We start from the raw sequence: 12275 nt of genomic DNA on the forward strand, positions 1-12275 counted from the left end.
TGTTGGGGACAATGCAGAGTGAATCAATAGATAGAGAGCCTTTTGCAGGGGCCAGGGGGGCTGAAGCCTGTCAGGGGGGGACATGAAGCAGCTCTGCCCCCTTCCATTTTCTTCTCCACCCTGCAACTGATGCTTGGATCATATTTATACTCCGCTTCTGCATCTATTTTGTCAGGTCCTCATCTTGGTCAGTTGTGTGGATTGTGTATCAGGGCATGAGTAAGAGCCATCGAAAATTAAACCACTAAGGAACTACTCTTCACACAGTGCTAGAATGTTCTTTCCCTTGATGAGATCCGGTCAAACTGCTTCTCACTGCCATGTCCTCTTGCTCACCTCTCTTAAAAATAATAGCAAAAGCTACTATATATAAAAACACTTCCTATCTTACTATGTGTCTGGTTCTGTACTAAGTGCTTTACATTCATTATCTCACTTAATTTTTGTGACAACCCAATGAGGTAGGGGCTCTGAATCTCCCTGATTTACAGATGAAAATTCCAGAGATCAGGAACGTAAGTAATTTGCTCATCTGGTTTGTCAGCCTCCAAAGCCAAGCTTTGGGCCCCTAGGATGTACATTGCCTTCCAGTTCAGCCTCAAATTACTCAAGTGTAGACTTGCATGCTGTTCTGAGTATCCTCACCTTCACACTAGGAGAATGCAAGACACCAAAATTAAATGACAGAGGCCTTTTCAGGAGTTAGGGAGACGTTGGTCTCTGCTCCTCATTTCCACCAGCAGGTGGCACAGTTGCCCCAGTGGAATTTCCCTGGGAGCCATTTGAATGGCTTTCGTTTCTATGGAGACACTTGCAGCCCAATTGGACCATCAAAACATTTTTGTGTGGTTGCAGTTGACTAATCCTGTTCAGTGAAGACAATCTATGAGGACAAATGGTGTCACGAGAGGCATGAAGTTACAGAGATCCTTGTATTGCTTTAGGTCACACCTGCTATGTTAACTACTACAAGTTGTAGACAATTTTGTAGCCTTGCCACCTTCCCCTTGCCACCCAGTGCACTTCAAGCCACGTTGCTCAGAGCACCGTTTGATGAGAAAACTCAATGGTGAAACGAAGTTAATTTTACTTTGCACAGCTATAGGGCTGAGTAATGGGCAGCTCTATGACTTTCAAATTATTTTGGCGGTGTGTCACTACCACAGCCACCATTCGGGGTTAGATTCAAATCCTGGCTCTACCTTTCTATGTCATCCTGACCTCTTTACCTCTCTGTGCCAGGACTCCTTAGCTGTAAACCTCAGAGTACCTTTACATTAGGTTGTCACAGTGATTGCATGAGACTAATACAATAAAAGCCTTTGAGTAAGACCCAAAACGTGATAATAGGTATCAGCTCTTTCCAAACCCCACTCTGTCCAATTCCAAGGACTCCTATCAAGATAGAAAAGGATCTTTTGGTGAGATGAGCATGTTCAGCTCTTTCGAGGTCTTTACATAATTTGCTGGTCTTGCTTCCATGTCCTCTGTATAGTACCTTTATTGTGGCCAGTTTCTACTGTACAAGATAACAATGTTGCTATAAAGTCACTTGAAAATTGTCTCAAAGGGAGGGTATTTAAACAAAATTAGGTTTATGAGGAGGTGGTTAGAATAGGGCTGCTTGCCTGGAAGCATACTGACCTTCTCCTCAACCCACACCCACGCAGAGATGGCCACGTTCAGCTCAAGTCTCTCTGGGATGTTTTCCCTCGGCATAAGTTCCGCAAGGAATGGGGCTTCCACTAAGCCTTTTCCTGAGAAGGGGGGTTCACCGTGCTCAGGCAGTGTCCTGGCTGGTGCTGGCATCACGGGGCCCGAGAGGGCACTTGTGTTGCCTCTACCCAATGCCAGACTCCCAAGCAGGCACACCCCATCAGGCACCAAGGTTAATTCCCAGCTGCTGGCCGGTATTTAACTTTCCACCTAAGATTAGATTAAACATTTGGGTCCATAAAAGCCTAGATTGTAGACCGCAGCTAACAAAGGCTTGGTTGGCTGCAAATTGAGGGTACTCAGCGGGCTGAGATTTATGCATAGTCCTGGAGAGCTTGCCAACACCAACCAGGAGGTTCAGATCCACCTGGCTTTGTAGTAGGGGATTTAATTACTGCTCACGCACTGCCTAGGTAAGCTTCTATTGCAAATTCTTTATTTTTTGAGAAATTAAGTAACAAAGTGATTTTCCTTTTCCAGAAATTTATAAAAGGAATGATATTCCTGGTATAAGATGGCCTTTCCTTCTTTTTTTTTTTTTTTCCCTCTCTTTCTATTCTTCTCCTTCTTCTCCTTCCTCTTCTTTTTCTCCTGGTCCCCCTCATTCTTATTCTAATTCTTGGTAATGCTTTCCTTCCTCATTTCTTCATAATCAGATGAAAATTTTGAAAGTGTTTTTACAGAATGTTCATGGTAAATGCAGATAATCATATTCTTTTCTATTCTTGATATAAAAATGACTTCAGGGTGCCTGGGGCAGCCCAGGCAGTTAAGTACCTGACTCTTGATCTTGGCTCAGGTCGTTATCTCGGGGTCATGGGATCGAGCCCATGTCTGGCTCTGTGCTGAACGTGGAACCTGCTTAAGATCCTCTCTCTCCTTGGGACGCCTGAGTGGCTCAGTGGTTGAGCGTCTGCCTTCAACTCAGGATGTGATCCCAGGGTCTGGGGATTGAGTCCCATATCTGCCTGTCTCTGCCTCTCTCTGTGTATCTCTCCTGAATAAATAAAAAATCTTAAACAAACAAACAAACAAAAAAACAAGATCCTCTCTCTCTTTCCTCTGCCTCTCCCTGCCACTGTGCACTCTCACTCTCTCTCTCTCAAAAAACAACAACAACAACAACAACAACAACAACAAAAAACAAAACTTCACTCTTGTGTTAGGCCCAGGTGATGCTAATGATTCACCATCTTTCTTTCTTTTATTTTGAAGATTTATTTATTTGGGGGGGCTGCAGAGGGAGAGGGAGAGAGAGAGTCTTAAGCAGACTCCCTGCTGAGTAGGGAGCCTGAGACACAGGGCTTGATCTTACTACCCTGGGATCACCACCTAAGTCAAAACCAAGAGTTGGTCCTTTAACCAACTGCACCACCCAGGTACCCCACCATCATCCTTCAAGAAAACAGAACTTCGGATTTGGGGGATCAAGTGGGTGTTACTTTCCTCATAGTGTCTAGATTGTCTCTGTTGCAAATTACACACACCTGTGACAAGCACAGTTGGAATTAGGGGACCATTATGTGTCCTGAAACAGGGTACAACTAATTGGTGTGTATGAGCTGAAACCGTAGTCTTGGTCTCATTTTCTTTCTTTTTTTTTTTAATCCAGCTGAGCTGCCCAGTCAATGATGGAAACAGGGCATTATTGGAATGTGTGACCTCTGCTAGGGCACACTGGATGCTGGGTGCTAGCCTGGGTGACTCGGGTTTCTGGTTCCAACATGCAAGTTTTGTGATACTGGACAGGTGATTTAAGCTCTGTGGGCTATAGTAACTGCACCTGCCAAACGTGCAGGCCAGCCTAAATCATCTCCAGAGGCCCATCCTGTTTTTTGAGCAAGAACTATTTATAGAAAATGCCTGAAAATATAGGTCCACATATGTTAGGCTGGACCATATGAAGTTGCCAATACTGACCATATTTAACATATGAAATGACAATTTCATATGGTTCAACAGAACATAATATGGTTCAACAATTTCAGATGGTTCAACAGAACATAAATAACCATCTTTGCATTGCTAAACACCTGTTATGGTGTTCTACTAAGAGAAAGGATGATATGTATGCCGAATATGATCAACGTCTATCAGTTAAGAAGTCATTCTGGGTATCATAAATTTAAACCTATTTGAATGTTCTAGCATAATCTCCATCAATAAAATTGACAGACACAATGGATTACTCAGCCTTGTCTCATGCAACAGGGTTGAGAATAGGAATCCCCCTTAGACTCAATTTTTTCAGCCTGGCCAGGAGCCAGGTAGTTAATCTACCTGAGCCCTTTTCACCCTATGATTAAGTTTTATGAAGAAGCACCTCCCGATCTGCCTCTTTTTTTTAAGATTTATTTATTATTTTAGAGAGGGGCTGGTAGGTAGGGGCAGAGGGAGAAAGAGAATCTCTAACAGACTCCCTGATGAGCACAGAGCCCCATGCCATGATCCTGAGATCATGACCTGAGCTGAAATCAAGAGTTGTTCAACCGACTGAGCTACCCAGGTGCCCCAAGAAGCACCTCCCTTGATCTGCTTTGCTGTGAGCCTTTGTCCATGTTAGAAGAGCTGAACAAATAATCAGTATTAGTTCCAGAAGCATGTTGGTGAATGTTGCCATGCTCATACCATGAAACAAACCCAAACAACTCCAGTGGAATCCAGCACCCAGGTTCCTCAACTCAAAGATACTTTGTCACAGAGATACTTGGCTGGGCTTTAGGGGGCCCAGGAGTCCCCTGAAATTAAATGCATAGCTTTGTATGAACATATGTATGTTTTGGGGGGGAAGAGTAAAATCAAATTGTTTAGTTTCTTTTTTCAAGGAGTTTGTGAATCCTTTCCTCTCCGGCAAGTAAGTTGAGAATCACCATTCTAGTAGTTTCCAGTTGAAATCCATAGTGCACGCGAGAGGAACAATTCATTGATTCACCAGACATTTAGTAGAGATCTGCAATGCACCAACCATGATGTAGGGCCCTGGGATTCAAAGATGAGTAAAGCAATAGATCCCTGCCCCCCAGCAGCTCAAGCTCTCATGTAATTATGATTGAAGTTACTTAAGCTCTCTGAACATCAATTTTCCTGTCTGTAAAGTGGAGGCAATAATCCCAGTGTCATAGAGTGGTTCTGAGTATGACATGAATGAACACACAATGCATGGGTCATTGAAAATGAGCAAACAGACGAACATGGCAGTTTGCAGAAGTAGCACAGACAGGGGTCTCCAACTCAGAGGTCCAGGGAAAAGCTTGTGGATGAGGTGACCACAGATGGGGGTTTCTAAACTATAAGAGCTTTCTGCCATTTTTGTGAGTCTGGAGATACTCAGCTCCTTTGTCCTATAGAGATTGTATTTCTTGGGACTGCTGGGTGACCCAATGGTTGAGCGTCTGCCTTCGGCTCAGGGTGTGATCCCCGGGGTCCTGAGATCAAATTCCTCATCGGACTCCCTGCGGGAAGCCTGCTTCTCCCCCTGCCTCCCTGCCTATATTTCTGCCTCTCTTTGTGTGTCTCTCATGAATAAATAAATAAAATCTTTCAAAAAACAATAAGCTGCTTTTAAAAAAAGAAATATTTCTTTCTTCCTCTGCAGGGTGACACAGGAACATCAGAAGAACAAGATTGCTTCAATGCCCTCTCTTCTCTCCTTTGGGCTCCATCTCCCCTCTCCCCCCTCAATACTTGCTTAAAATTGCCCCATTCCCATTTTAGCTGTGCAGTCTTGAAGCTTCCCTTGAGGCACCCTGTCCCTAATGGTCTCACCAGGCATCGAAACATAGCTCTCCTATTCTCCTATGTCCCCATTCTCTCAGAATCCTGAAAAAAAAAAAAAAAAAAAAAAAAAAAACAGACTAACGATTGAACACTCTTGTAAGTCAGGCGCTGGCCTAGATTTTTCACAGGTGGTGCCATTGCTTTGATGAAAACCTTCAAAGAATGGTGTTGGCAGTGAGCGTGCCCTATCCTACTGCACTTCCCATTGAAGATGGGACCTTTACTTCCTCTGCTCAGAGGCATCCCTGGTGGAATTCCAAGCACAGTGACACAGCCCACAAAGGAGATATGTGGGAGGAGGGTGGACAGAGGAGCTCAAAGCATTTAGGAGCTTGCAGTGGTATCACCTCTCTGGGGGAGACTCAGATGCAAGGCAGGGCCTCGTGTTGCCCAGTACATACTGGAGTAGTAGTAAAAAAAAAAAAGAAAAGTGCTGTCTGGTATGCAAAAATAACTAGAATAGTTCCAATCTTGAGAGCACCTTAGAAAAAAAACTCTGTAATTCTCTGCCCAGAAGGGGATCCCCCCTTCCCCTTGCTAGTTCTCTGCTGCCCTAATTTTCCTCAGCATCCTCCCCCAGACCAAATTTCCCACACCACTCACTCCTGTGACTTCTCTACCCCCTCACCAGCCCTTAGTTTTATACACTTAGCTCTTCGGCTTCGTTTTTTTTTTTTTTTTTTTTTTTTTTTCTCATCTCTATGCTCTGTGCAGTTTTCCATTTGGCTTCACAAAAGGAAATAGAATTCTCTCTAGAGGGTGCAGAAGGGGGAAGGTACAAGTTGGCAAAATCACAATTTTCTTCATTGGATGAAGACGTGGAGGAGGGTTGGCAGAAATAGAGGGTGACAACTATCATAGGTGAAGGAACCATATCTGTAAGACTAGCCCTGACATAGCACACAGGGGTGGGTGTTGTCTTTTAATTGATAAAACAAGTGTGACCTCCCCACAAATGAGCAGATCTTGTCTCTGGAAGAGTTAAGGAGCCAGTGGTCATGTCTTGCATAGAATCAAAGCCAGCTTAGCTAAACTTTTTCATATACGCTTCATATACTCTTCGCCTTATATTATTTTTAGGGGGAAGAAAGTATGTCTCTGTTACATTGCTTGGAAAATGTGCTTGGCATGTACTTCGGGGCAATCTTATTTATTTGTCAAGTTTCTTTTCAAGTTGCTCTAGGCTTTGTGTGGATGGGAGAGTGAGAGGAAGTCCTGAGAGCTCTTTTTTTTTAATATGGATTTAAAAAAAAATTTTTTTTTGTTTATGATAGTCACACAGAGAGAGAGAGAGAGAGAGAGAGGCAGAGAGAGAAGCAGGCTCCATGCACCAGGAGCCCAACGTGGGATTCGATCCCGGGTCTCCAGGATCGCGCCCTGGGCCAAAGGCAGGCACCAAACCGCTGCGCCACCCAGGGATCCCTGAGAGCTCTTTGAATAGTAGGACTTAAACCATCAGATTGAAAAATTCTGTTACCTTAGTTATAGTAATTCTCAATGAATGAAATGTTGGGAAGGTGTCAGAGAAAGGCCTGGACGTGTACTTGTGCCCCTTCCACAGGTGAGGAGATTGAAACATCTCTCCTAATAAGAAATGAAAGATATGTTAAAGAGAAGGGACATTGTTTTCCAAGTGCATTAGGCAAACTCCCTGTCGGGTTGTTTGGGCTTTTATTGACTGGGTGGACCTGTAGGTCCTGGCTAATCACAGGTACACTTCCTGTCTGCATTCCTTCCAGTCTGTTCACACCTGTTTGCTCCATCTATGCACCATGTTCAGCTTCATTCTCTGAGCTCCCTTATCACTTTGTTCAGACCTCTTACAACTCTTTGTACTTCTCATTGCCATTTGCTTGCAGTTCTCCTGTTACACTGAGCTTCCCCAGACAGAAATCTCATATTCATCATCTCTGCATTTCCAATGCCTTGCCTATGCCCGGCACATCCATTTATTCATTAAACATCCACTATGTGCCTTTGATGTATCAGGCTCTATGCCAACATTTGCTGTACCAAGATAGGCAAAGGTGATATGAATTCTGTCCTTGAGGAGATGACAGCTGAGTAGGAGAGATGACACCAAAAGCCAATAATCATGCGCGCGCGCGCACACACACACACACACCAGCAATATACACACATCATGAATGCATATTGTGACAACAGCTTTGAAGAAAAAAAAAATAAGATGCTATCGGAGAAAAGTGGTGGTGGCAGGGGGTGAGGGGCAGAACTGATTTAGAGCAGGGCCAGGGAGTTTTCTCAGAAGGGACAGTTAAGCTGGGACCAAAAAGATAAAGGGGGTAGAAGAGGAAACAGAAAGGAAAAATTATTCCAGGGTGAGGAAAGAGAATGTGTAAATGTCCTGAGGCAGAACGTTTACTGACTTGGAGGAAGGAAGGCCAGTAGGACCAGTTGTCATGGGGATAGAGTAGTTGGATTGAGAAGGTGGTCAGGGGTGAGTTCAGGCCAAGCCAGGTGAATCCTATGAAGAAACTAGGATTTTATTTTAAGTACTACAGGAAGGTACTGAATCGTTTCAAAAGCAAGGGGATATGATTCAATTTCCTTCTTAAAAAGAGCACAGTGACAGCTGTGGAGGGCACTGAGGGATACATATGCCCCTAGGAGACGGTTTTGGGGAGGCTGCATTGCACTGTGTTGTGTCATTGAGGTGAGAGATGTTGGTGGCCAGGCAGTGCCAGCGAGGAGGGAGAGGAGAGTTGGATTTGAGGAATATGAATGGTCTCTCGGGTTGTTTCATTGTGCCACTTGCCTAAGACACTTCTTTCAAAAGTAGGCGTACATACTCCTCTCTTTGGGAGTCCTGGAAAAAGCACTGTGTAGACAAAGGAGATGGAACAGACAGCAAAATCCGTCAGTGCCCCTTGCAATCCTCTGCCTCAAAATTCTCCGAAAACGCGGGTCAGGCATGAGTCACCTCTTCATTCCCCTGATGCCTGCCCAATGCCTGTGATGAACAAGGCATTATGCTAGCCACTGTGAGGTGACCCATCTGTTTAAAAATAAAGTAGTGCAAAGTGATTGATGAAAATTTGGAACATGAGGAAAGTATAAAGAAGGAAAAAATTTTCGTTAGGTATACCACCATCAACATTTTGAACTATTTCTTGTCTTTTTCCCATCGTCATTTGCATGTTTATGTTTATTCACATATGGAAATGGGGATACTATATTTAACTTTATGTCCTCTGTCAAATTTTTTATTGTCAGGTATCCTGCACGCAAAAGATGCATGTGCAAAGCTTAAAGAATAAAAAAAAATATGCACTCAATCAATCACCAGCTATGTAAAGAATAAATTATATTATCTCCCCTCTGCATTCCCCTCTCTTTATCCCTTCAAGTAGCCAAAGGCAGAAAGAATCGGCGTTCTTAATCTTGTTCTATTTTACTATTCAAATTGCAGCAGGAGGGAGATATGCCTACTTTAGCCAATCTGACACAGACCCTGGAAGATGTCTTCAAAAAGATTTTTATTACTTATATGGACAATTGGCGCAGGAACACGACAGCTGAGCAAGAGGCCCTGCAAACCAAACTTGATGCTGAGAACTTCTACTATGTCATCTTGTACCTCATGGTGATGATCGGAATGTTCTCTTTCATCATTGTAGCCATCCTGGTGAGCACGGTGAAATCCAAGCGACGAGAGCACTCCAATGACCCCTACCACCAGTACATCGTAGAAGATTGGCAAGAGAAGTACAAGAGTCAAATCTTGAATCTAGAAGAATCAAAGACCACCATCCACGAGAACATGGGTGCAGCAGGGTTCAAAATGTGTCCTTGATAAGTGGGAAAGGCATAAGGCTAACGTCTGATATCCGGATATGAAGACATGGCCCTGCCATGGAGAAAATCCAAGCTGTCATTGCTTAGAAGACACTAAGTTCCTTGCTTTCCGTTGAGAATTTTCATGGAGATCATGTGGCTGCTCCATTAACACTGATGACATTTTAATCTCAGTGATTTATACTTGCTCATCAGAGCCATGTTTTATGCTGAAGACTTCTCTTACTTTCTGGGCAATACAAATGTCATCTGAATCGATGTCAGATTTGACAAATTTTGTCAAGTTAGTGAAAATAAAGTCAAATTTGAAGTAAATTGCCTGTATCCTGGCAGTGGGGATAGAGGGGTGGCTAATAAATCACTGAACCTTCTCGCTAATGAAACATTATTTCCTATGTGACAAATTAACTTTACAAATAACCCAGGGTAATAGTTCACTTAAAGAAGTAGCATCTTTAAGAACTACCCAGTACAACAGAAGCATATTTTTAAATTAACATTTAAAGTTTTCCAGAAAACTTAGAAGTTCTTGTTATTATAGAAAAAAATAAGGAAAGGTTGTAACATTGCTTTATAAATAGCATTCTTTCAATCTCATTTATCTTCTTCCATTTATAATTATTTATTATTTATTTATATTATTTATATATAATAATTATTTATTCTTACTTCTGTTTCAAGAGACTGATGGTACAGAAAGTATCTGAATTGCTGATGTTGTGGCATCAGCAAGGCTAGCAAACTAGCTAGACAGTTAGGGACGCCTAGATGGCTCAGTGGTTGAGTGTCTGCCTTCGGCTCAGGTTGTGATTCTGTAGTACCGGGATCAAGTCCCACATTAGGCTTCCTGCATGGAGCCTGCTTCTCCCACTGCCTATGTCTCTGCTTCTCTCTCTGTGTGTATCTCTCATGAATAAATAAATATCTTTTTTTTTTAAAGAAAAGGTAGACAGTTGATGATACCTAGATTTTGTATTATAGATGCCAGCTCACAGATTAGGTGACTTCATCTGTTAATTAAACCAAGCAATATTTAACACCTATCTACTGGGGCCACTAGAATAGACCCCAGGAGGTGAACAAGACTCTGAGCTGGAGCAGTCTACTCATTAGAGAGAGTCAGGTACGTAAACATCACGATGATAGGAAATGACAGGTTATAAAAGAAACACTGTGGGCAGAGCTAGAACAGGGACAGGAGAGCAGGCCTAACTTAGTGAAAGTCTACTCTCTGAGTAGCTGAGAGTAGGAAGTCAGAGCCAAGACCCATGTATGGGGCCATTGCTTTGGGCCTCCCAGCTTACCTTTCTTCTCCACCATCTCCCCATCAGCCGGGGCACAGCAATTGCGTGTAGAGCCTCAAGTCTCAGGGTACTAAGACAAAATTCAAAAAAGAAGCCCTTCTTCAAGGCATGCTTGCTTGTAGGATGTCTTCCATTGATTACAAGGATTACATCTCCAGAGTGGGGTAGCTACAACATATGGGTTTCTTGGTAACAGATGCGCAATTATGCTAACATGAGCATTATGTACAGGGTTATGGAAAGCCACTTACATTCCCAGAGCAGATGTGGCAAGAGTGGCCTCCTTCTTCAGATCAGAAACCCAGAAATGCTATTGCACACAGAGCATTCATCCCAGTGTGCCCAGAGGGGCCACTTCAGCTACAAAATCCTGGCCTTGGGTCTGGACCCAGACAAAGATCCAAGGTTTCCACCAGGTGACCAAGATTATCTTCTTCACTAAGCTCTGGTCAGGCTCTTCTGAGCTCTCAAGTGGGCCTCAACTTTGGCCTATAGACACTTGGTGTAAGTGATTTTGTCCCTCTCTCCACAGTAGGAGATTTGAACAAACACTAGAATAGCTTCTAACAGCTCAAGGCCTCATCACTAAGAGGACCCCAGCTCCCTTTGGAATGCCTGCCTGAGAAAGTTCAACAAGCTGCCAGAAAAATTTACTGTTGGTTCCAGCCAAAACCTGGAGATAAACAGATCAGCTCCCTGAATCCCCTCTGAGAACAGTTACTTTAGAAAACTTGGAATTATAAATTTCTCTCCTTCTTTTAGATATAAATCTTTTTATATCAAGACCCAGAACTGTCTTGTCCCTGAAATGCCAGCATTCACAAAGGTAACTCTCTCGACCCAATTGCTCTAACCTACCCCACTGTCTTTCAGATAAGTGCCTATTAACAAAACCAGATCAGACTGACTAATCCCCCGGTTTTTGTAAATGTCCACTTTCCTGATTCTGCTCAACTGACCTCGCTCCCTCATTCTCCTTTAAAATGCCCAGTTACCGCTGCATAAACCAAAGTTGACTTTAGTTCACACTGGACCCTCTTCTCTCCTGCAGAAGTTACTGAATAAAGTCTATCCTTAAGGCTTTCACTAGTTTCTGGCTTTATCTTTGACATAGGAAACCAAATGGAGGGAAAGAAATTTAGATTCTTCTAAGAAAGTCTATTTTATTATCATCACTGAAAGTGTAGTGGTAAAGTAGATGGTTATTAGCCAACTTTACTTTTAGGGGATGGGAGAAATGGTGAATCCTTAGATGCATGTTGGGTATACTGTAGTTGAAACCCCATGCCCCCCGTCTGCCACTTTCAGCATCAATTCCCCAAATTCCAGGCTGGCTATTTTCAACTCAGCAACTAAGATGCCAATTCAAACAACTTGCTGGGTTCCCCACCTTGCCCCAACCCCCTTTGCTTTTAGAGCTCGGTTTGCTTGGATGACTGGCTCCACATGACCTGAATCCCACCTCCTTCTTACAGCAGAGTTCAGAAGAGGTTGGAAAAGGAGCTCATGGTACTTGCTGCCCTGATACGAGTCTACATATAGGAGTCTACATCCAGACTACTGAGCGTCAGCTTCCAGCTGTGGCACTGGTTGGCTTTAAAATCCTGGGCATATAATGTTTGTCCTTCTCCAATTGACTTATTTCACTCAGCATAATACCCT

General features: G+C 43.3%; 1 protein-coding gene across 1 annotated transcript; it reads left to right on the top strand.

Annotated features, from left to right (window-relative positions):
• Positions 1 to 1976: 1976 nt before the first annotated feature.
• KCNE2 (potassium voltage-gated channel subfamily E regulatory subunit 2) lies at positions 1977 to 9624 on the top strand. Its single transcript, XM_072806849.1, has 2 exons — positions 1977 to 2129; positions 8924 to 9624. The coding sequence occupies exon 2, from the start codon at positions 8936 to 8938 to the stop codon at positions 9305 to 9307; it is 372 nt and encodes a 123-aa protein (XP_072662950.1). The 5' UTR covers positions 1977 to 2129; positions 8924 to 8935; the 3' UTR covers positions 9308 to 9624.
• The last annotated feature ends 2651 nt before the right edge of the window (positions 9625 to 12275 follow it).

This window comes from Canis lupus, chromosome 30 (assembly GCF_048164855.1).
Source record: "Canis lupus baileyi chromosome 30, mCanLup2.hap1, whole genome shotgun sequence".
NCBI classification, from domain to species: domain Eukaryota; kingdom Metazoa; phylum Chordata; class Mammalia; order Carnivora; family Canidae; genus Canis; species Canis lupus.

Bases quoted from the DNA above. Each gene is read 5' to 3' on its own strand.
- KCNE2 (XM_072806849.1), top strand. From the start codon at position 8,936: ATGCCTACTTTAGCCAATCTGACACAGACCCTGGAAGATGTCTTCAAA.